The sequence below is a fragment of the Marmota monax genome, unplaced genomic scaffold, assembly GCF_021218885.2.
Source record: "Marmota monax isolate L192 unplaced genomic scaffold, Marmota_monax_Labrador192_F-V1.1 WCK01_AAM20220418_F8-fsc00041, whole genome shotgun sequence".
Lineage (NCBI taxonomy): Eukaryota > Metazoa > Chordata > Mammalia > Rodentia > Sciuridae > Marmota > Marmota monax.
This window is the reverse complement of record NW_026695238.1, coordinates 12,654,480-12,676,537: the sequence shown is the minus strand read 5'-3', so window position 1 is coordinate 12,676,537 and position 22,058 is coordinate 12,654,480. Positions and strand designations below refer to the sequence as shown.

The 22,058-nt window shown below is 40.0% G+C and overlaps 1 protein-coding gene and 1 pseudogene across 18 annotated transcripts in view; one reads left to right on the top strand and one right to left on the bottom strand.

The window, feature by feature from the left end:
* Trip12 (thyroid hormone receptor interactor 12) overlaps positions 1-11,083 on the top strand; it is a 145,469-nt gene extending 134,386 nt beyond the window's left edge. For all 18 annotated transcript variants that reach the window (XM_046439938.2, XM_058577467.1, XM_046439951.2 and 15 more), the window contains 8 exons: positions 201-315; positions 634-788; positions 1,773-1,937; positions 5,239-5,403; positions 6,860-6,973; positions 8,711-8,805; positions 9,068-9,171; positions 9,713-11,083. In XM_046439938.2, coding sequence (XP_046295894.1) covers positions 201-315; positions 634-788; positions 1,773-1,937; positions 5,239-5,403; positions 6,860-6,973; positions 8,711-8,805; positions 9,068-9,171; positions 9,713-9,909 — 1,110 coding nt within the window. In that variant the 3' untranslated portion in view covers positions 9,910-11,083. The remainder of the gene's footprint in view (positions 1-200; positions 316-633; positions 789-1,772; positions 1,938-5,238; positions 5,404-6,859; positions 6,974-8,710; positions 8,806-9,067; positions 9,172-9,712) is intronic.
* A 5,662-nt stretch (positions 11,084-16,745) lies between these two features.
* Positions 16,746-16,870, bottom strand: LOC124089775 (small nucleolar RNA SNORA51; annotated as a pseudogene).
* Between the last annotated feature and the right edge of the window lie 5,188 nt (positions 16,871-22,058).

Genomic DNA, 22,058 nt, shown 5'->3' with positions numbered 1-22,058 from the left:
ACTACAGGAGATCAAGGCAGGAGGATTTTACGTTCAGTGCCAGCCTCAGCAACTTAGTGAGATCCTGCCTCAAAATAAAAAGGGCTGGGGATGTAGCTTCCTGGTGAAGTGCCCCTGGGTTCAACTCCTAGTACCAAAACAAAACAAAACCAAAACCTAAAAGATAAAATCCTGAAATCATTTTACTTTCATTTTTGTAGGTTGGTACTGGTCTTGGGCCTACACTGGAGTTTTATGCACTTGTATCTCAGGAACTACAGAGAGCTGACTTGGGTCTCTGGAGAGGTGAAGAAGTAACTCTTAGCAATCCAAAAGGTAATTTAATCTGTGAGTCAGCGAGTATGTTATTCAGGTAATGGAATTACAGTTTATGAAATATCTTTAATTTCTATTGAACCATGTTCTCTGCCCTTGCTTTCTTTTAGCATTTATATTTTTCTCATTAACCAAACAGGGAAGGTCCTTCAGCTCTAGAGGACTTATTCATTAATCTGCTCTTACTCAGTAATCTGCTCTCCAGTTTTGAGAACCCTGAATTTCTTAAGTGTTCTTAGTTACCAGGTTTTTGGTTTGGTTTGATTTGGTTTGGTTTTGGAAATATCATCTGAAGTTGGTGAATTGCTCGTTTTACAGGAAGCCAAGAAGGGACCAAGTATATTCAAAACCTCCAGGGCCTGTTTGCGCTTCCCTTTGGTAGGACAGCTAAGCCAGCTCATATCGCAAAGGTTAAGATGAAGTTTCGCTTCTTAGGAAAATTAATGGCTAAGGCTATCATGGATTTCAGATTGGTAAGTTTAGGATTATTTGTTTTTCTACAATTTTGGTGTACAGTGTTATGTTAAAGTACCTTAGTCCCCTGCACTCAATGCTATATTTTCGGCACTGCTTCTCAAACTCTAAGGTGCATATGGATGCGTGGGGATTTTATTAAAAATGTGAGTTCTGATTCAGTAGGACAGTAGTGAACTGTCTGACTGCCCAAGACAGTTTCAGAGCAGCATCTAGGGGATGTCCAGTTCCACTGTGAACCACTTCTTGAGTAGTCAAGGGTTCAGACAATCAGGCAACATTACTAATAACATTAATTATATTTAAAAAATTGTTTGACATTGCATTTTTAATTTTAAACATGAACATATAGCTGAACCTTGTTAAATTTTCATTAATGTGCTCTTATGAAAATAACTCAATCAGTATTCATGGAGGTTTGAATATTTCTGGACTTTTCTTCATTTCCTCTTCTCACAATTTCTGAGATACTTTATCAGTATATGTAAGACGTTTTCATCTGATGTCAAATTCACAAGCTTACATTTATGAGTATGGACAATTTATCAGTTATTTTAGAAGTTCCATTGTTTTTCTGGTTAAATATAATGAGTTCTTCACTTAAACCCCTTGTTTCATAATATTTGGTAATACAAACTACAGTGGAATTGAGTTTACTTGACTCAAAATAGAGTAAAATTCCTCTAAATACCTTTTGGTATTTCACAGGCCGTCATGTAAAACGTATTATAGAGAATATGTCCACCATTGGAAGATTTCCTTTTTAGTGCTAGTGTTTACTGAAGTCTTCATCATTGTGAATTCCTTTGCAAATGATTAGGGCACTGAATTGAAGTATTCAATTTCACATAATGGGAGAAAACAGTTCCTATATTATTTTCTTTCTTGGGCATTATTTGACCTTTAAAATGACCTCTAAGAGATTTGAGGTAATTCCAGAAGCTCATTATGACAGTTTAAGTGTTTTGCATGTTCTGTTTCAGGTGGACCTTCCCCTCGGCTTACCCTTTTATAAGTGGATGCTACGGCAAGAAACTTCATTAACATCACACGATTTGTTTGACATAGACCCTGTTGTAGCCAGATCGGTATATCACCTAGAAGACATTGTCAGACAGAAGAAAAGACTGGAACAGGATAAATCCCAGGTAGGCTTAGTAGAGGTGGTTAAGAGGATCAATTCTTTATTTTAGGAAGATCAGTCTTTGATAAGTGGTTTGTAATTGAACCAGTTGTTGTTTTATGTTGAACTTTTATAATAGAGATTGTTTAATAATATTTTTATACTAACTGAAATGTACTGTTTTACAGTAGGCCAAATAATCTATAACAACAGCAAGTAATTAGCATACAACTTGATTTCCAAATAAAATATCCTTCCAAACAAATGATAAATAAAAACCTTGTTTATTGACTATATAGACTGAATATCTAGAGATTTCAGAAAGGTCTCTTCGAAGGTCCTGGTAAATGTCCACTTTTCTTGGGAGCACAGGTTGAGGTTTCTCTGTTATATCTCATGGATAATCTGAAGTTTCATATCATTACTATATTTTTTGATGTACATATTAACAAATTTAAAAAGTCATTTGGTGCAATCTGAAATTAGTAGCAGTTCTGTATCTGGTATTAGAAGAAAATAAGGTTGTCTTGTTTTAAAAGTGTCACAGTCCCAGATAGCTTCTATCTGGGCAGGTAACATAGACCAGTGTTTTGTTAAATAAGCTCTCTTCATAAAAAGTGTAGATAGTGGAGAGTAACAATTGTGTTTCTGAATCAAGGGGGAGTGTCAGTTGTCTTCATGAGTTAGAAAGGAGCATACAGAAGAGGGTTGGGGTTTTAGAGTGCTTTTTATTTTTTTTTTTAATCAGGGAGATGATTGGTAAGGAGCTTCATTTTTGTTTCCCAAATTGGTAATTATTTTTTTTTTAATATTTTTTAGTTGTAATTAGACACAATACCTTTATTTTATTTATTTACCTTTATGTGGTGCTGAGGATCGAACCCTAGCCCAAGTGATTATTAAGTGATGTTTTCTTAGAAAAATGGTTATTAAGAGAAACTAGCATTTAAAGAATGCAAGCCCATTTTTTTTCCCCCATACAAGATCTGATGTGTTAGAATTTTTAGAACAGTTTAGGTTTACATTGACCAATTTAGCAAGTTTTAAAGAACTGCAGTGTTGTTTAGGATAGGGTCATAGGTAAATAATGCCCCTGCCTTCCTCTCTAAAAAAGGAGGAGGAGGGAAGAGGTAAAACTGTGGCATGTTCCAGGTGCCTTACATGTATGAATTTCTTGAATCCTCACAACCACCCTGTGAGAATTAGGTATTGTTGGTGTCTCACTTTACAGGTGGAAAATGGAAGGCAGATAGGTTAAAGCTGGAACTTAAGCCCAGGCTGTTAGATGTCCTTGTCATAGGCCATGTGCTACCACAGTTCTCTTCACAGTGGTTTACTTTTGATATTTGTTATTTTACCCTTTATTATTCCTGATGGTTGTCAGTTTAAAAGTATAAAATTGCATAGTACAAATTCTGTACTCCAGAAATTGACTTATTGTATTAACCAACTTTCAGCCAGAGCGTGAGAAACGGCCACATTCTGAAATATCCTATCCTGTTATTTTATAATGTATACAGATGAGGCTGTATACAGATGAGGCTGGGCATGGTGGCGCATGCCTGTAATCCCAGCAGCTTGGGAGGTTGAAGCAGGAGACTCATGAGTTCAAAGCCAGCGTCAACAAAAGTGAGGCACTAAGCAACTCAGTGAGACCCTGTCTCTAAATACAAAAGAGGGCTGAGGATGTGGCTCAGTGGTCAAGTGCCCCTAAGTCAATCCCCGGTACCCCCATCCCTGCCCAAAGTATATAGATGAGGCAAATTGTTTTGGCTCAGATTCTCCCTGGTAGTTAAATTCTCAAAAGTTACACGGAAAATGTGCTAAAACTTAGCTTTCAATTTAATATATGAGGTCTAGATAACAGTAAATTTCTTGTAAACATCCTGGATATATTTGTATATTATGGATTCCTATCCTATGCACTTTGTTTGTATTGCATGTCTACATAATAAATAGATATGAGGGAAGAGACTTAGATTAGAATAATAGTGACTGGAGGTGTGGGGACAGTCTTGACTTTCTAGTGGGTGACTATAAACTAATACCTCCTTTAATTTTTTAAAAAATTGTTTTGCTGAAAAAAAGATGAGAATGAGAAAGCCTCAAGTAATGAGTCCTCAAGTAATGGATAAAAGCTTAACATGGGTCTTGTTGTTTTGGTGGGAAAGTAAAAGTGCACATAACCCTCAACAACTACATTTCCTCTTAATCTTAAGTAACCTTCTACTTCCCTTTTCAATTCCTTCTCAATTATCTGGCATCCTAATAACTTTCCTAAACAATTTTCCTTTCCTTCCTTTCTTTCTCTTCCTCCACTTCCTCACTTCCTTTACTGGGGACTGGGATTTGAACCTGTGGCCTTGTGCATGCCAAGGAAGTATTCTACCACTAAGCTATATTCCCACCCCAAGTTTCCTCTTTAAAAAAGTAATATAATAGTCAGAACTTCCTAGCCTTTTGCAGTTTGAATAAGTGATTTTCTGCACCATAATCACTTATGCACAGAGGCACTTCTACTCTGGAAAGCCATTTGCCTTTTACTTCTCTATAGAATGTCTTTTATTTTCAGACAGAATGTGCATTCTTGCACATTGGTCTTTGATTCTTGATCTAATTAACAGTATTTTATATAGAGACCTTTTAAAAAAGTGAGTAATAGTCTGTTTTTATTTTCAGAGTATGATTCAACTTTTCTTAGGATTTTCTTGGAAGCCTCTTTCTTCATCACAGCATTACTGTATGAATACAAATTGGTTATGCTTGGAGGCCAAAAGTAGTTGAAGGAAGCATCTTCAAGGTGTTCTTTAGAGTTGAGCTTTGCTGTGTGTGTGTGTGTGTGCGCGCGCGCGTGCATGCCCAAAGTTAATTACCATTATTAAATAGTACATTCTCTATTTACAATTTCCCAACTGTATTACTCATTATGTGCTATCTATTTGGTTTATCAAGATTAGCTTAGAATTTACAAAAAGTTTATCTGGGTTTTTTTGGTTCACTCTTCAGATCAACCATTACTCAAAATGTAACAGACTCTGTGAAATTTGATTTGTATATGCTTAAAGCAAGCAACAGTATCTCTATGTAGAGGATCCTCCAGCAATTTTGTTTCCTAATCCAAAAATAGTTGGATTCTATGGTGCTTAACAAACTTTTTTGTGATCTCAGATTACAGTGACTTGGTCATGTGTAGAGTATGTCCAAAAATAAATGAGTAAATAGGTTTAAGAGATGGAGAAAAAACTCATCATCTGTATTGGATTATATTTTAACAGTGAACTCTTGTGTTTGACACCTTTTTTTTTTTTTTTCTTCCTACCCTGAAGACCAAAGAGAGTCTACAATATGCATTAGAAACCCTTACTATGAATGGCTGCTCAGTTGAAGATCTAGGATTGGATTTCACACTACCAGGGTTTCCCAACATCGAACTGAAGAAAGGAGGGAAGGATATACCAGTCACTATCCACAATTTAGAGGAGTATCTAAGAGTGCGTAATCATGTGTCTTTTGGGGAACAGGTCAGCTGTGGGGATTAGGACTTTGCCTCTTGTACTCCCATGAAGGGGGAAGAGAAGGGACCTCATTCAGTGAAGCCAGTTCATTTGGCTTCTGTCTACATGGACTGTCGCTTAAGCAAGACCTTCCCTGTTCCCAGACCATTCATGAAGGCCACTTTTTCAGGTCTTAGCTTCTGTTTGCTGTTTAGAGAACATACCAGATATCTCTTTATGCCTTTTATAACCTAAATTACCTATCCTCAAGCTTGGATATAATGCAGGTATACCACATTCCCTTGAAGAAAAAAAGTCCATAATAAGGAGCTGTCACTTGTGTTCTCATTACTGTGTTTCTGCCTTTCCTTCAAAGCAACTAGATTGACAAAAATGCCTCCAAAACATACATGTGTATGTACGTGTGCACACATACACACACACTTCTCTGTTTGGTAAGACTGTCAGATTATTAACTTGTGGGCCTTGACTATTATTTGCTAAATTGAGGAAAAGTAATTTTATATCAAAGTTAAGTTTTATATTACCAGTGTTAGAAGAATTTGTTTTGATTTTATCCTGACACTGGGTGGAAATAGCACTTGTTTCAAGCCAGAATATCTACATACACCTAGGCCTCACTTTTATATACCATCTTGGCTATGGACATCTAGCTTATTCATCAAGTTCAAAGAGAAAACATAGATTAAATAATATCCAAGCTCCCATTACCCGTCAAGTTTATAATCTCTTAACTAATTTTAACAGGTAGTAGGAGTATTTCTTGTACTAACTATGAAAGAAATTATTAGCAAATAACTAATGTGTAATAATGCTTGTATTTTTCTATCAGCAAAACACTAATGTTTTCATTTCTATCTGAATATGTTCTCTTTCTGTAGCCAGTGGATTAGCCAGGGCTGTTGATAGCTAGATTTGCTTTTTCTTACCCTTAATTTTTATGTACCTGCATGCCCAGGTTCTGCCTATTTCTGAGAGGAAGCATACACTGCAGAAAGGTTGGGTCTCCATAACTTAACTACATTTAAAACTAAGCATCCCACTTTGAAAATCCTTAATAGTTGCTAATTTTGAATCTTGAAGTGTTGTCTTTAATTCTTGATAGAAAATTCTTACTAACTTCTTATCTGGTAAGGTTATGTAAGTATACTGTAGGGTTTTACATAAATGAATTTTTAAAACACACTACATGTAAATGCATTGTCCCACCCCGACCCCCGCCAACACACACCCCATTTTCAAAGCCTGAAGTTGACCTGAACTTTTCCTCATGCAGTTTTCTGAGAGGTAATTTCAAGATTGAACAGCATGGTTTTGTTGTTGTTGTTTGTTTTTTAAAAATGATCCAGAAAGGCAGTTTACTTTATATTGCCACATATTAAATAGTAGAAAGATATAAAATTTTGTTTTTAAAATAGTTTTCTGTTTGCAGCTGGTAATATTCTGGGCACTAAATGAAGGCGTTTCTAGACAATTTGATTCGTTCAGAGATGGATTTGAATCAGTTTTCCCACTCAGTCATCTTCAGTACTTCTACCCAGAGGAAGTGAGTATCTTATGTCTAAAGAAATGTCCATTTCTTGTTCTGTACCTATAATTATCTTAGTAGAATGTTTATATGCTATCTAATCAAAGACCCTGTTATTCAAAAAAGGAAAAAAAAATGGGGTTTGGGAGCAGGGTCTAGAATTTGGGGAAAGACAGAAATATTAAATAGGTGTCCCTCTAGGAGAGGGGAGTGGGTCCTGATGCAATAGGGTAGGCATAATGTCTCTGTCAGTAGTCACTCTTGATGCTCTTGGTAGAGAATGGGACTTGGGGTGTATGAGGCATACTCTGCAGGTTAGGCTGCAGGGACGTTCTCACAATGAAGTGACACTGGGGAGATTTTACCTTTTAAATTTCTGGACTAGATGAAACATTGTTTCATTATCTAAATTAATCCTTGTGCTGGGATGTGGCTCAGTAGTAGAGTGCTTGCCTAGCATGCATGAGGCCCTGGGTTCAATCCCCAAAACACTCCCCACCCACACCCTTAGACCTCTAGCCACACACACACACATACTGTGTGTGTGTGTGTGTCTGTCTGTCTGTCTCTATCTCCCCCACCTTCTCCCTTCCTCCCTCCCCTGCCCCCACTCCAGTTAATCCTTGAAGTACAATAAGACTCTCAAAAACTACTTAATTGGTAGTGAGATGTCATAGAAAGGCCTAATTGTATTAGGTTTAACAGTTTAGAAACCTTGTTGTTTGCTTGTTTATTTAAGAGTTTTAGAGTGCACATTTATTTACTGTCTGACTCTGGAAATCTTGGAGTGACTTAGTATTTTAGTCTCAATTATTTTTATGTCCTCTTTGATTTGCTGCTTATTTAAGTATGGCATGTTCTTGGCACTTAAAGGGACTGTGTGTCACCTGGAATTGAAAGCAGCAAGTATGGTTTCTGGAATTGAGGCCTGGTTCTTATGCATCATTTAGCTGCATAACCTTATCCAAGTTATTGTATCTGATATGACTGTTTCATCTGTAAAATTGGGATAATCCCTATCTTATAGAATTGGAATGAACTACAATTTATAGGATAATGAAAATTGAACAGATACATAATATACTTGACAGTGAGTGACATATAATATGTATTAAACTCCATTTTCCTTGAACTGAATTTTCTCAAACTTGCAGTCTTCCACAAATGGGCAGTTAACCAGAGGAAAAATGTCTTAGTTTGAAATTAGTGTTCCATTTCATAAGGACACAAAAATACTTCTTATTTTTATTTTCGGTCCCCAAACAAACATCCATGTGGCAAAGATGTGCCTCTTTATAAAATATAAAACCCTGCCTGTTTGCTGTGTCCCACTTTAGCTTTCTGGTCTACTTTTCTCTAGCTCAGTTTTGGATCTCTTGACTTCTGTTACTCTGTTCTGTTAACTGTATTTCTGAAAACCAGAATTTACTGGGAAAAAAAATCCCCCTGGTTGGAAGCAGATTATCAATTTGCATCCTCTAAAGTAATGATACAGGATAGGAAAAGTAGAATTCAGGGTATCAAACCCTTCTCTAGAATCTAGTCCCTGCAGATGCACAGGATACCTATTAATGTGCAACCGAAGAGGAAAGGAAATATCTGAATGTGATAGAAGAGCACAGCCTATGAAGAGGTCCTAAAGCAGAAGGTTTCAGTACTGAACATGATACTCCTACTCAATGTATAGACTTTTATTTTCACTCAGGTTTACAGATTTCTTCTTTAATCATTCTCTATCCTTACTTAAACTCAAAGCTGGATCAGCTTCTATGTGGCAGTAAAGCAGACACTTGGGATGCAAAGACCTTGATGGAGTGCTGCAGGCCTGACCACGGTTATACACATGACAGGTGAGCACTGGGTCTTCCAGCTTTTCATCTGATAGCCACAAATTTGGAACGGGTATGTGTGTGTGTATACAAAAGTTTACAGCTACCGTCATTCCTTGTAGATTTCAGCTAAAACAGCCAAACTAACAAATTTGATTTCATAGTGAATTGTAATGAGAATACACATGCAACCATATTGAAATTATCTGGGGTTGCAGATTGGGTAAATTTTAAAACTGTATTTTATCATGAAGAAATAATTTTGGTATATTTCTTTTTGTAGTCGGGCTGTGAAGTTCTTGTTTGAGATTCTCAGTAGTTTTGATAATGAGCAGCAGAGGTTGTTTCTCCAGTTTGTGACTGGAAGCCCACGATTGCCTGTTGGAGGTGGGTATGATATGATGTTGATACTTAGCTATTACTCTACCTGTGGTTGTACATGTGTGTGAACTTCAGTACCAGCATAGAAGATTCTTAACTATTCCAATATCATAATGTTGTAAGTTTTCAGTTTGTTTCTAGAAGTACATTAAGATACCACTAGCAGAAATATTCATAGAGATTATCTTGAAATAGAATTACATGTAATGCTACTTCAGTAAAATTCTATGGAAGTTGTACATCATAAATTTTAGTTGACTTAGATGAGAGTAGTGGATTGTTAAAATAATTAAGTTGTATTAGTACTCTGTTTTAAAAACTCAGAAAATGAAACTGTTAGGCAACGATTTTAAAGTGATACATAAATAAAGCAGGTTCTAAATACGTATTGAAAGTAGTTGGCAGGCAAGAAAGAATGCCTTATGCGTGTAGTAATACCATACAGCACAGCAGTGTAATGTTTTCTGAGAGTAATAGCATTGGGGGGTGGGGGAGAGAAAAACAACTCACCAAATTCCTTGGTCTGTCTGCTTTTTCTCTTACTCAGGATTCCGGAGTCTGAACCCACCTTTGACAATTGTCCGGAAAACATTTGAATCAACAGAAAACCCAGATGACTTCTTACCCTCTGTAATGACTTGTGTGAACTATCTTAAGTTGCCGGACTATTCAAGCATTGAGATAATGCGTGACAAACTGTTGATAGCAGCAAGAGAAGGGCAGCAGTCATTCCATCTCTCCTGATCACAACAAGAAGTCAGTGTCTGCCTGTTACAGCAAAAGAAAAAAAAAATCATGATTTCTTTTCTAACTGTATCACCTGAGTCAAGGAAACATGTTACGCCTTCTTGTAGGAAAAACGGCTTGCAGATTATAAGAGACGCTTGGTTGATATTCATTAATGGCCCCATGGACTTAAAAGTGATCAGGCCCTAAAGCGTTGTTGTGATGAGGTTTCTTTAGCAAGTTCTTGTTTAAATTATCATTTATTTGATGAGTGAAGTTTTTAACTTGCTTTGCTGTGTGAAATTTAAAAAAGGGATGTTTTTCCAGGCTGGAACAATAAATGTCGCTGTGCAGTTTAATTCTGGGCTGTGTGTATCCATCTAGCTAAGTCTGCAGTTTTGTTTCTTCCAGAGACAAATCTTTTACATTAAGTGCAGAAATTAAAGTTCACATGTATTTGACAACTATAGTTGAGTAGACCAGCTCTCTGTGCTTCTTAATTCCCTATAATTTCCTCTCCAACACATTATTCTCTGTGCATTTCACACAGGGTTTTGTTGTTGTTGTTTTTAATACAACACTCACAGTTACGTTTCCTGAGCTGTGAGCTTTTGTTGTCCCGTGTTCTCTCAAATTAAAATATAATTTAAAATTCATTACGTTGAAATAATATTGTCTATAATTCAGCCTTTGTAACTAGGTAGACTTTTCTTATAGCTTAGTTTTAATAGAGTTGTAGGGTATTTCTGGCTTTTTACCGGTCAACACACTAGGACTGTTTACATGGCAATTCTAGCAGCAACAGCCTCTGGGATGGAGAAGAGGAAGGTTCATTCATTTCTTTTGTGTTGGCCAAAAATTCTACAGCTTGGGCTGGCCAGTATTTATTCTATGACCAGAGCATTTTAAATTAATGTAAAGTTTTAAACAACCAGTTTTCATTCCCTCTTAGAGTAAAAATATTTTATCCCTTGTTCTTATTTTAATTTCTTTTCTCAGTCTTCTTTCTGTCTTTCACTCTTCTTCCCCTTCTCCCAGTGCTAACTTGGGACAAACAGTTCAGCCTTTGCCTCCACACAGATAAACACACCTGTAAGCGATGCTGTCCATTTGTTTGATGTGCTGACTTCTCAAATCTGCAATAATCCATCAGGTTAATGTTTTTACCTGAAAATAAATAAAGTTTGCTTCACCTTTTTGTTTATAGTTCTGTGCTGTATGCATAGTGTTCAACTGTACAGATGTATGTATACCAATGCAAGTAAATCACGTCTCCATGATTTGGGTCATGGTTGATTTTACTAGTAAACAATTTATAATAGTAACTTAAAGATCATAAAGTGTGGAAAGAAAACAGAAGATTCCTTCCTTCTAAGGTTAAAAATTAAGTCTGTTACATAAATTAGAATTTTCCATACTTCATCTCTTTGAAAATGATAGAGAAGCCATTTTTTTAACTGAACTTTGAGAAATCAAGTTTACCAATCTTCCAAAGTCTTAATTTACATAGAAGCTCCTTTCCCCATCCCACCACCCAAGAAGAAACTTAGTGTCTCATTTAGGGTATTTCATTCTTTTACACTTACATAGCCTTGTATGAAAAATCCTCTCCTGAGAGTTAACTTGGACAGTAATCCCACTAAATGGGGAGAAGGGGACAGAAGAATTGGGGGCTGGGGAGGCTCCTGTCCTTGAAGAGGCTGATGAATGCATAGCTTTGTCCTGAAATTGGAGTTGGGTTTCTGCAGTTTCACCACTGACAGCATAGGAGCCGAGCAGCTTAGTTGGGTGAAATTAATGACTGCCTTTGTTATCAGTTCCGATATCTTTTCACAAACAATACAGATTTTTCTCATTTTTAAAAGACGTGTATGTAGACAAAGTAATGTTTCATATTAAAACATCTAGATTTTGCATTTTACCCATGGTGTAGTCCTGGTAGATTTGGCCTCATTGATTCCAGCATCTAAGGAGGACATAAGTGCTTTTGACTTCGACTCTGGAGTCGGAGTGTTTGAGTGTCAGTAGTTACCTGTTTAAGTTTTCAGTCTTATTTCTTCTTTCACGCATGGGACGTTTGATTCATTTGGGTCAGGAAAACTCTTCCCAATTTAAAGCGCTGTCTCTTGGCAGAGGTCTTAATGCCTCAAAAGGAAAAAGCGTGTACTTCATTTGCTGTTTCTCCAGCAAATGGAGTTAATTTGCTCAACAGTCCTCTCAATAAGCACCAATTCTAGTATGCTTTAAACACGTAGACACTTGGGTAGTGATTTTTCCTTTAATTCTTGCTGAAATGAAGTCAACCAGATGTTGTTTACAGCCGTCACAAAATCAGTATTGTCATGTAGTTGCTCATCTGATCTGCTTTGTAAGAACATGTTACCTGTTGCACTTAGGTGGCTAAATATCACCACCTATCCCTATCCGCCCACAAGTAAACTAAGTTCTGGTGTCTGATGGGGAGCAGGCACAGGTGCATTCTAGATGTCTTAGCCACACCACTCGTATTAGGATTGCAGATTCCTCCTCAAATGCTTGGGCTCTGATTCTCCATGTTTATAATCAGAAATTTCTTCTATGAGGAAGTAGTATGCTAAAAGTTTCTCTTTTCTGGGTTTGCCTGTTAACTCTTGAGTTGGATACCCTATGGAAAGGAGTGGTGTGCTGATTGGGACACTCTTTTCCTGTTCTGGAGTGACTTCCCTAAGGCATCTTGCAGAAAGGCCCAAAAGCTAGGGGACAGAGCACCAGCTTCTGCTTCCAGGAATTGCATCCAACTTGATTTTCCACAAGAAGGGTTATCCCGTACAAATTATGAGTTTGAGGTTTCCCTCTAGTTCATCATGGGTTGAGGCTGTCCCCCTCAATTCCTGTTAGTATGAGCTCAGGAAGTGGGAAATGCCATTGCTAATCCAAGAAAAAATGTGGTAAAATACTGTGCTCAGTCACAAGCCAAATCCCTTTTGAGTGATTCTGGAGGCCATTCATTCCCCATTAGCAGAAATTATCACCCTTTAATTTACCAATTTTAGGCTTTATTGGGGGGGGGGCACATTTTGTTTCCTCTGTTGTAATGAGAACATTGTTTGGAAATGTCATATTCTGTATAATTCTCTGAGAAATGGTTTTGTACGAGTCGGGTTTGACACTGCAGTAGTTGGCACACACAGTACCTTAAGGAGAACCTAGTGACAAATCTCTGAAAATTCTTTATTACCTCAAAAAAAAAAATCTAGAATAGCACTTACATGGAAAGAAAAAAGAATTGGCCATTTTCCAAGAAATTGAAGTTAACGATACTTAAGAAAAAGTTCATAACTCTTGAAGACTTATTCCGCATAAAGGAGGCATTCTTTAATAATGGAAGAGGTGGTTTTATTTTTACTACAAGCCTACTCATTACCAAACCTATTACCAATTGCTGATCTGTGTAAAGTGGTTTTTTTTTTTTTTTCTTTTATCTGAAACAGTGATTTATATGAACTGTTGGAATAATGGAACCTCAAACTACAAATGTGTATGTAAAATTGCATAAATGCACTGACTTCCTTCTCCCTGACTATATTTTTTAATAAACAGCATTATCCTACATGGTCAGTTTTATTATGCACAACTAGAGGGTTCTTTGGAGGAGTGGTGTTTATATGGCTGGTTTGGGGGAAGGTTATTTTGCTAAGTAATGTAGCAATCTTCTCTTTTTTGGAGGCAGAGAGTGGAGAACAGTACAGAAGACATTTAGAGAGATGGCCCTGTTACTTGTGAAGAGACGTTTGAACTTGCAGAAGGTGCTCCTGTGAACTGGTGAAATGGTGCCTTTGGGATTGGAAAATATGTGAAAATGTGCAATCAACTCGGTTGGAAGAACATGAAGTCACTGTTCACAACTGGTTCTCTACCTGTTGCTGGAACGGAAGAAAGAATTGATTTAGGAAGTGAAAGAGAGATGGGTTTTTTAAGAGTAATAACTGGTTTTGTTTTTTGGTGTGGAGGGGTTTAGGCTTTTTGCTATTGAGAAATGAAAACAAAAACTGTGTGTACACACATGCACACAGACACACATTGTCTTGGTATAACTGCCTAAGGAAAAAAAACATTTTTCCTTTGATGAATCTCATGGTTGGTGAAAGGACTAAGTCACACATGAAAGGTACTGCTAACTCCATGCCTTCCATGAGACAGGAAAAGATGGCAAGTTCATGACCAACTTGCTGTCTGTTACCACTTCTGTAGGGACTGGTTAACTGCACTTGGTTGGTGTAATTGAACTGATGTCGGCATGTTAATGGATTATATGGATGAAGTTTTACATCATGGCAGTTGTTGGGTACACAGTCTCCCTTTTGAGACCAAGGCATTGAAAGTCCACCACGCGTTTGAAGGAGAATGGAATGTGTGGCCACTGCATTACAACTCTCATAACATGCGCTTACTGAAGCCACATGTTCCTGGCATTTGTCTCAGCCAGATGTGAGACCTCAAGTTATTCAGTTTGCCACATCAATTCCCCTCCCATTTGAGACATGCTGGGAGGTCACAGCTGATGCTTCCTAGGAGTATTGCTGTCCTTATGTAAGAATCTGCAGGGGAACCCCAAAATGCATATTTAGTCCTCAAAAATTTGCCTTGAGACTTTGACACTCAAAGTCTCTCAAGTGCCCTCTGTGGCTTTGAGGCAGGCACATGTGTTAGATGAGTACACTCTCACTGGGAGCTGAGGTTTTAGTAATAGATTTTATCCTCTGAGGCTAAAAAATATGTCAAAATATTCATTGGAGACATGTTTGGAATTTACATTATTAAGAAAATTATACTGAGGAATGTCAGGACAGAAGACTCAAGTCCAGCTTGAAAAAGGACGAGTTACTCACTGTTAATGAGCAGCTGCTACTTCCTGAAATGATTGTAAAGTTGGTAGTTATACAAGGAAATCCCAATGGGCTCAGTCTGTTATTTCCTTTTTTTCCCCCTTTGCAGTGCTAGGACATCATGGCAGTTGCTCCAGGGCCTGGAGCATGCTAGGCACTTGCTCTTCTATGCTCTCAGCTCCTGCTGTTCCTTTCTTAATAAGGGAATTTTGGGCCTTTGTTAAAACTTACTCATCCAGTCAGTCCTCTTCTATTCCCATTGCCTGGCATGCATGAGGCCCAGGTTGATCCCCAATACCCAAAAGCAAAACAAACAATCCAGAAAACAGATCATACAACTCTTGGAATCTAGGAGTCCCTGGAGGTGTGATAACTCGCACAGCTGTGTAAAGGGCTTTCTGAAAATAACCTTGGTAGAGCCTGGAGGCCTGACAGAGCCCTGGCTCACTTTCCAGCCAGGAATGTGACTCCTAATCCTGCTGGGCCTTATTGTCTGCATTTGTCAAACCACTTCAGTGATCACTGGGGTCATGCTTTAATGTCGTTGGAGTCTCAGATGTTGATGCTTTGAAATGTCTTCCGTATTTCTCAAGGCACAGGCACTTTGGTTGGCACAATTCCAGGTGGAGGGTTGAGCAAAGCATCTGACATCTATGCTTCCAGTCATCATGAAAATCTTAAATGTCCTCTAGTACCTCCAGGTATCCCAGATGGAAGCGCTATATTCCCCTGGTTGAGAAAGCATGATCACATGTGGCAGCTTTGGGAGCTTTCTACTGTCACACGCAACCAATTATTGTAGTTAGTAACTGATAAGCAGGTGCAAGAGGAATGCAAAAGTTACCTTTAGTCAGAGAAAGCCACAGTTCTTCCCTACCACTTCCTTCTATAGGAAGGTGTCCTCTGACCTCTGACCTCCAGCTTAAAGGAGAGCTTCCACAGCTGTCCCATTTTTCTTAACTAAATCCACTAAGAAGAAAAGTTCAGTGGTTCTGATGATGTTAAATATTCAAGTCAGAGCTTTCGACTTTCTTTTCTCTTTACATACCGTTTAAAATTACGGTTATTATAATTATACATAATGGGGGAGTTATTATGACATTTATACATGCTTATAGCATAATTTGCTCAATTGCATTTCCCACTATCTCCCCTTGTTGTCCTCTCCACTTTCCTCTTTGGTCTCTTTCCTCCTCTCTACCTGTTCTCCCTTCTGTTTTCTTAAGATCCCCCCCATCCCTTTTTAAAAATCTTTTCTTCTCTCTAGCTTGGAATCTGGCTTATTTCACTTAGCACGATTCCATCCATTTACCAACAAATGCCATAATTTCATTCTCCTTTATGGCTGAGTAGAACTCCATTGTGTATATAACTTACACTGTATATGTGTACCACATTTTCTTTATCCATTCATCTATTGACAGGCACGGGGGATGTTTCCCTCCCTAATTTGGCTATTGTGAATTGCACTGCTATAAATGTCGATGTGACTGTATCCCTATAGTATGCTGATTTTAGTCTTTGGGATAAATACCAAGGAGTGGGACAGCTGGGTTATATGGTGGTTCCATTCCTAGCCCTTTGAGGAATCTCCATACTGTTTTCCAGAGTTGTCATACTAATTTGCAGTCCCATTAGCAATATAAAGTGTACCTTTTCCCCTGCATCCTTGCCACTTTTTATTATTATTTGTATTTTTGATGATTGCCATTTTAACAGGAATGAGATGAAATCACAGTGTAGCTTTGATTTGCATTTCCCTGACAATTAAAGATGTTGAACGTTTTTTTTTTTTTTTTTTGTATATTTGTTGGCCAGTTGTATTTCTTCTTTTGAGAAATGACTGTTTAGGTCATTTACTCACTTATTGACTGGGTTATTTGGGGGGTTGGAGGTTTTTCTGAGTTCTTTATACATTCTGGGTATGAATCCCTTTTTTCTTCTTTTCTTTGACTTTCATGTCTTTTTTTTTTTTTTTTTTTCTTTTTTCCACATTTCCCCATTCGCAGTGCAGACCAGGCACAGGGCTGAGGAGTGCATGGGGTCGGCTTCCTCTGCCTCTTCTTTCTATATAGTCAGTGAAGAACACAGCCTGTGGTAAGCATCAGGAGGCCTGTTTTTAAGCCAGTCCCTTGCCATTTTTGTTACCATAGCTCTGTAGATAGTTTGAGATCAGGTATTGCAATGCCTCCAGCCTCATCTTCTTGCTCTGGGTTGCTTTGGGTATTCTGGGGTCTCATTCTTCCATATGAGTTTTAGGACTGTTTTTCCTAGGTCTGTGAAGAGTGTCATTGGCATGTTGATGAAGGTTGCATTAAATCTGTAGATTATATACACAAAAAGTTTGAAGAAATGGGTCAAGAGAATTGCTTCTGTCCATACCTCCCCACAGCAGTCAAGTGGAGAGAGACCCACCAACCACATTTCTTCAGGAAATGAGAACAGGGGAGCATTTCAAAGACTAATATGATTTTTAACTTAATTTATGTATTAGCTTCTGGGGCTGCTCATTGATTATGAGTAGAGAACAGTATGATGCACCGAATGCAAATTACTACAAATCAGTATCACGGGCCAAAATCCAGGCCTTAGCCAGGTCACACTCCCTCTGAAGTCTCTAAGAGAATCCATGTCTTGCCTCTCCCCACTGTGGTGGCTTCTGCAGTTCTCTGCTAGAGACCTCATCCTTGCAGGGTCTGCTCCCTGGTCACCCTTCCCTTCTGCAAGTCTCTTTCTTTCAGGGACAGGTATGATTGGACTTAAGTCCACCCAGATAATCAGGATAAGCTTCTCTTCCTAAGTTCTTTAGCTCTCACCTAAAGGTAAAGCCTGCTCCATTGCCATATAAATATTCTGAGGTTCTTGACATGTCCTTAGGGAGCCACTATGGAACTTGAAAAAGCATAGTAAAGTTTTAGAGATGAGAAGCAGAAGCTGCTGATGCTATTTGCCAATGGTTCCTTGTTTCTCTTCCAGGAAGGTTTTCTTCCAAGAAAGTCTACCGTTTATAGGCTCCCACGTCTGCCAATGGTTCTGTGTGGGCCTGAAGGTTAAATGACAAAAAGAAATGAGAGCAACATTTGAGTTTAAGCAACATGGCAACATTAAACAAGCAAAAGTTTGAGTAACTTTCAAATTGGGGCTGAGGGAGTCAAGCTTTCTAAGTTCCTCTTCTGTCTGCTATGAAGAGGTTCTCACCCCCGCCCAGGGTTGTTGAAGATTAAGTGTTGAATGAAATACCAGCTGAACTCTCTACCCATGTACCCTCACCTTTCTCCTCAAAGATAATTGCAGAATTCACTGGAATTCTTAATGGAAAAAGAAACCACCTGCATAGCAGATGAACAGGAGGGTCCCTCCTCCCAAAGGCCGCCCCTGTGTGACTCTCCGGATTCCCTTTTGTGCAAAAATCTCTGGGTGTTGCTCACACATATTTTCAGCAAGTGACAAGCAGTGACAAGAGGTAGCTGAAGGAAGGAGCAGGCACAAGTTTCAGCAGAGGGCATTGGGACCCCAGCTGCGATGGGAGCTTCCTCAGTCTGTGACCTTGAGCAGATTGCCTGGTCTCTCTGAACCTCTGTGTCAGAGGGTGAGGTGAGTGTAGGCATCACCTCAAAGGCCCCGTTGAGCCCAGCAGTGCCCAGCAGGCATGTCAACTCCCTTACTAGCAAACATGCTGGCACCCTTGGTGCAGCCCTAGAGGTGGCCAGGATTCCCCTGACCTTCACTGTGTCACTGCCATGTGCAGTCCTCAGGGAGGCGTGAGGCCAGGAGTGGACTTCCTTGCCTGTCTTTGGTTCTCGGGAGTGGAGGATCCAGGGTCATATGGGGAACTCAGGAAAGGGAGAGGGATGACACTGATTCAGACTCATCCCACAAAGAGGCCATCAGAGCTCCCCCAATACCCAAAGGGATAGGACCTAATGAGGCTTAATATCTCCATCCCTGCTGCCTGGTCTCCACTCCTTCCCAGCCCTTCAGCACTATCAAAAGTTCTTTGTCTCCATGGACACTTGGTATCCAGGTTGGGGAGAAAACAGAATTCCTGACTTCTAGATTCCTGAGTCCAATACTCATCATGGAAATCAGTGTTATGATTTCGATTTGCAGTGCAAAACAAAGCAGAACAAACAGCATCTTTGTAGAGAGAAGGAGGTGCTGCTTTTATCTTTTGTTTTTTGTATCTCGAATCTTGACTTTTGTACTCCAGCAGCCAAGGCCTCGCTAATTCAGAGCACAATATATATGATTGGCATAGGCAGCAAAGAAGGAGAAAATGTAAGAATTATTTTAGTCTCATAGCAAAAGGAGACAACAATTTGACCACTGCTGACAAGGGAGGATAAACAAGAAATGATAAAGATGAAATTGTGAGGGGCCCCCCAGAAGCCACTTGGAACCTACGGGCCAGACTGCATCCCTGGCAGGACAGGAGGCAATGTCTTGTTGGTGCTGTAGGATTTGCTGGCAGCGTCAGCTTCCTCCACTGCCCGGTTCTTGGCTTCCCTCGGAAGCCACAGAGAAGCCTCCAGATACGTACGTCTTCACTGTGCCAGAGCAGAGAACAGGGGCTAAGCAGGGCCTTCACTCCAGGTTCCCCTGGGTGGATGAGCCTGAGTTTCTTGTTTCACTCACTCACTGGTGGCAGGTGAAAAGGACGGGATCAGTGAAGACTGGCCTTTGACTCAGCCATCACGCAGCGAACTGAACACAGCAGTGTTTTGTGGACTATCTGCTCTAAAACTTTCATTCTGTAATTTCTTACCTTGTTTCACAGGCTTCCAATCAATCTTCTCCCTACTTATAAAAGAAAAAAATAAAAGAAAATGGAATAAAATACTCCAATTTTTTTTTCTCTCTCCTGGGCGGGTGTTACAGCCCAGCACCATGATCTGCAAGGTCCACTCACTAGGAAGTTGTCATAGATATTACTGTGTAATGCTTAACAGCCCAAAATGACAACGTATCATATAGTTACTGGTGTCCTAGGTTAGAGGCCTGACTCTGGAGGCCCCAGCAAACTAGGGCCACTCACAGCCCCCCAAATAGCAAAGAAGGTACTGGTGAAAAGCAGGAGAGGAAACTTGAATTGCTGGCCATACTGGAAAGGCAAAGTGAGATCCAGCACCCCAGCCCTGTCTTCGGGGTGCTGAGGGGAGCTGTGGGTTTGAACAGAGAAGGAGCTGGGCAGGGGTGTGAGGAACGCACGGTCACGCAGCTTGGTCACACTGTGGTCTGGCTGATGGTTCTCTCAGTTCTGGCTCAGCCAGGTGATTCTGACCTTATCACATAAGGGAACAATTTTCACCTGCTACTGAGGATATTTGTCTTTCAGACTGTGATTCTGGAAAGGGACAATGACAGAAGACTTCTAGGCACCACTCGAGGGGACCAAATGGTCAGATGCTGCATATCTCGCCTGTCATAAAGGGGCACAAGATAGCTCAGGTAAATTAGGACTTTATTGTAGCAATATAAAAAAATTGTACTGTTAGTGTTTAGATGACACTCTTTAAATGACTAACATGCCCAGGTACAGAGCTGGTCAGGGACCTGAAGACAAATGCAGATGTGCCACAGGAGGACCCACTTTCAAGCCCCCCCCCCCCACTGCTATCAGCAGGAGGCTTCAACTCCTAGTGGACTCAAGGCTGTGACCGGTGCCTTTTCTTTTTATTTGAGTCTCAACCTAAGAGCTATCTTCCCAAATAAGCAAGGAGACAGGCTAAGAGAGAGTGCACCCCCAGGACAGAGGTCACAGTCCCCTTGTCTCTGAGGTGACTATTCCCTCACTTCTGGTATATTCTGTTGGTCCCAGAGACCCATGCCCGTAGGTCGCAGGAAGTGCCTACACAAGGATAACTCGGGTTCCAGAAGTGGGGACCTGAGGCATTCCTGGAGCCTGGCTACCACAAAAATACCAGCAGGAGCTGAAGGTGTTTGAAACTTGAACCCTGGAGGAGGAAGTTAGAAAAGCAATAGAGGGTTCTGCCTGTTTTCTTCCCCTTGGCCAACAGTCTTTGAGCCCTAGTTCTACTTGAAAGGGAAAAAAAAAAAAACTTTAAATAACTTGCTCTGTCTTATCCCAAGAAGGGTTTGCTGAGGTTTGACTATGGCTGGCCCCTCAAGCTGATGCTGAAACCCGGTTCCATTGAGGTGGTTTTGGGGTGGGGCCTTCAGAGGTGATGAGGTCATGAAGGATCAAAGCCTCTCAGCTGTGAGGGACCTCTCACTTCCACAGGCCTGCCTAGTTACCGCCACAGCGGGTTGTTATAAAGCAAGGCGCCTCTTGTGCCTGTCTCAGTCTCTTTTGCCCTTATGCTTCCCATCATAAGCTGGAAAATCAACAGGCCCTGCCAGAAGCCATGCTGATGCCACTGCATCTTGGACTTCCCAGCCTCCAGAAACATGAGCCAAAATGAACTCTGTCCTATAAAAATCACCTAGACTCAGGTATTTTGCTTTAGCAACAGAAAATAGAAAAAGATTATTGATGTGGTGGGGGGGGAGATGCCATGAATGTATCACTAGAGATAGCTTCAGTTGAAAAAAAAAATGACTAGAAAAGAGCAGAGTATATTGTCTGTAGTATGGATAAGTATTATTTTGTGGAACTTTTATTCTGGTTACTAATCTGTGTGCACATATAATCAGTTAGGGTATTCGATGTGATTTTAATTTGGGGTTGTGACAAAAGCTGCCTTTTGATCACACCTGAGTTTGTGCTAATTTTGTGACTTAGGGTGGGGCCTTAGATGGCTTCAGAAGGACGCAGGTCACCAGAAAGACCAAGTGATTAGAGGTTGGAACGCCCAGCCCCACCTCCAGGAGGGAGGCACACCTCGGGTGAAGCTCTGGGGTGTCTTTAGCAGGCCGATTGGGGAGCTCTAATGTGCCAGCCCCTCTAGTGCAGGAGCCCACGGGAGGTCGGCCACCCCCGCCCTTCCTCTCCTTGCCCTCTGCATCCTCCCTCTGGCTGTTCCTGAGCTGTAAGTGTGAGTCCAGTGTTTCCCTCAGTTCTGTGAGGTTTTTTAGAAAATTACTTAGCCCAAGAAGGGGGTCATGGGAACCCCTGTGATTGACCACAGAGTGTGGGGAGGCCATACCTGCAAGTGACATCTGAAGTAGGGGAAGTCTCGTGGGACTGGTGGATCCTGCTTCCACCTCCAGGTAGAGAGTGTTAGAATGAAAGTGCTGGATATGCAGCTGGTGTCTGGAGTGTGCACGTGACCTAAGACGGACCAATCAGAGCTGAAGATTGGTCCACCTGTTAGAATTGCTGGGAAAGAGAAACTTCCCCTG